Raw genomic sequence first — 1498 nt, 5'->3', positions numbered from 1 at the left:
CCTGATATTAAAGAAGGATTGACGATTTTTAATAAAACAGGTCTGGTCAGGTGCAACAATTGTGGGGATAATCTGTTCGACTCGTTTTGCCAACATCTTTGTAAAAATTTTCACATCAGTATTTAAGAGCGATATTGGGCGATATGAACTGCAGCTCAAACGGTCTTTATCCTTCTTTAAAAGCAAGGAAATTACCGCCTGACGCACAGACAGTGGCAATAATTGTGTAGCCAAGGATTCCTCAAAAACTGATAACGTGTTCTCTGACCATTTGACTGCACGTTTAGCCAGGTAATCTGTTAAGCCTCTGAGAACCGGAGGTCAAGGCCAAGCGGTAAACAGGAAACCTTAAAGCCAATCACAGGACAAGAAGAGCATCATCCAGGACAGCCTGCTGATTTCTCTCTGTTTACTCAACAAGGTAAGAAAACGAGGTAACTGAAGCTGTAGCTGGGACACAACTTGAAGTAAACATTGAGTTTTTTTAGTGTTAGTATGTCCAAAGCAGGAGAGAGGACGTCGTCTACAACTTCTGCTGACTCAGCCTCATCAGAAAGGTTTGACCTCTGTAATTTATTTTTTTGGGAAGCTTTTCATTTGTATTCCAGAAAGAAAACTCTGGTTCATGGTTGGTTTCTCCACGTTTTAGCAAAAATGTCGCCAGTAAATCTGGCTCGGCCTCAACCTCCCCGTCAGGCTCCGTGTCTGAAACGACGAAGAAATCCTCCAAGAAGTCCAAGAAAAACACGGAGAGCATGAACAAAGTCTACACCTCTGTGCTGGAAAGTGTTTTTGGAGCCGTAAGTAGCCGACACCCGCCTGCTGGTTCAACTACTGCGGCCGTCCGGCACTCAAACAGAAAAAGATTTGTCATTTAATGAATTCTTTTGTGTCTTTTTCAGTCAATTTTGCTCCATTTTACTCACTATCATTACTAATATACAAAATAAAAGTACGTTTATATAATAAAAATGATTAAAAACTATCTGAATGTTTATTGTTTTCAGCTCAGTGTGAAAAAGTCCACCAGTGGGGGGTGGAAGGCCTGGTCCTGATCTTTGTGAGGCTGCTGGCTCTGGGCCCAGTTCTGCTGTTAGAGGCTCAGTGGTTGAAGCTTAATGTCACAGTTTGTTACAGTTATCCACATGAGAAGCTCTAGATCAGTCACATCTTTATTTAATATGTATGCAGGGGTTGGATGGAAAGTTCAAGACTGGAATTGATGATGTGTAATATTCATCTAATTGATTTCATTGATATGATTTTTTCTGTTTCCTCAGGAAAGAGAATTGGCTCAAGCTGAAATAGACGGTGAGTCTCATTTTCTATCCAACTGTAAACATTGACAACTTTATAACTTTATGGTCTCTCTATAAACAGTACATTCATGTTGGACCCAGTAATTAACCAAATGATCTTTTCACTCATCTATACAAGTCTTAACCACTATGATGAAACAGAAATTATACGTTTATTCAAAAATTAGATCCAATCTGAC

General features: G+C 39.9%; 1 protein-coding gene across 2 annotated transcripts in view; it reads left to right on the top strand.

Moving 5' to 3' along the window:
• The first annotated feature begins 350 nt into the window (after positions 1-350).
• Positions 351-1498, top strand: part of si:cabz01076231.1 (calcium-binding protein 2) — a 4838-nt gene continuing 3690 nt past the window's right edge. The window contains exons 1-4 of one of the 2 annotated variants that reach the window (XM_014019248.1): positions 351-421; positions 489-557; positions 650-800; positions 1281-1311. In XM_014019248.1, the coding sequence (XP_013874702.1) occupies positions 496-557; positions 650-800; positions 1281-1311 (244 nt within the window). In that variant the 5' untranslated portion in view covers positions 351-421; positions 489-495. The other variant, XM_014019247.1, reaches the window with a different exon arrangement.

This window comes from Austrofundulus limnaeus, unplaced genomic scaffold (assembly GCF_001266775.1).
Source record: "Austrofundulus limnaeus strain Quisiro unplaced genomic scaffold, Austrofundulus_limnaeus-1.0 Scaffold213, whole genome shotgun sequence".
NCBI lineage: Eukaryota > Metazoa > Chordata > Actinopteri > Cyprinodontiformes > Rivulidae > Austrofundulus > Austrofundulus limnaeus.
This window is presented reverse-complemented; position numbering and strand designations above follow the sequence as displayed.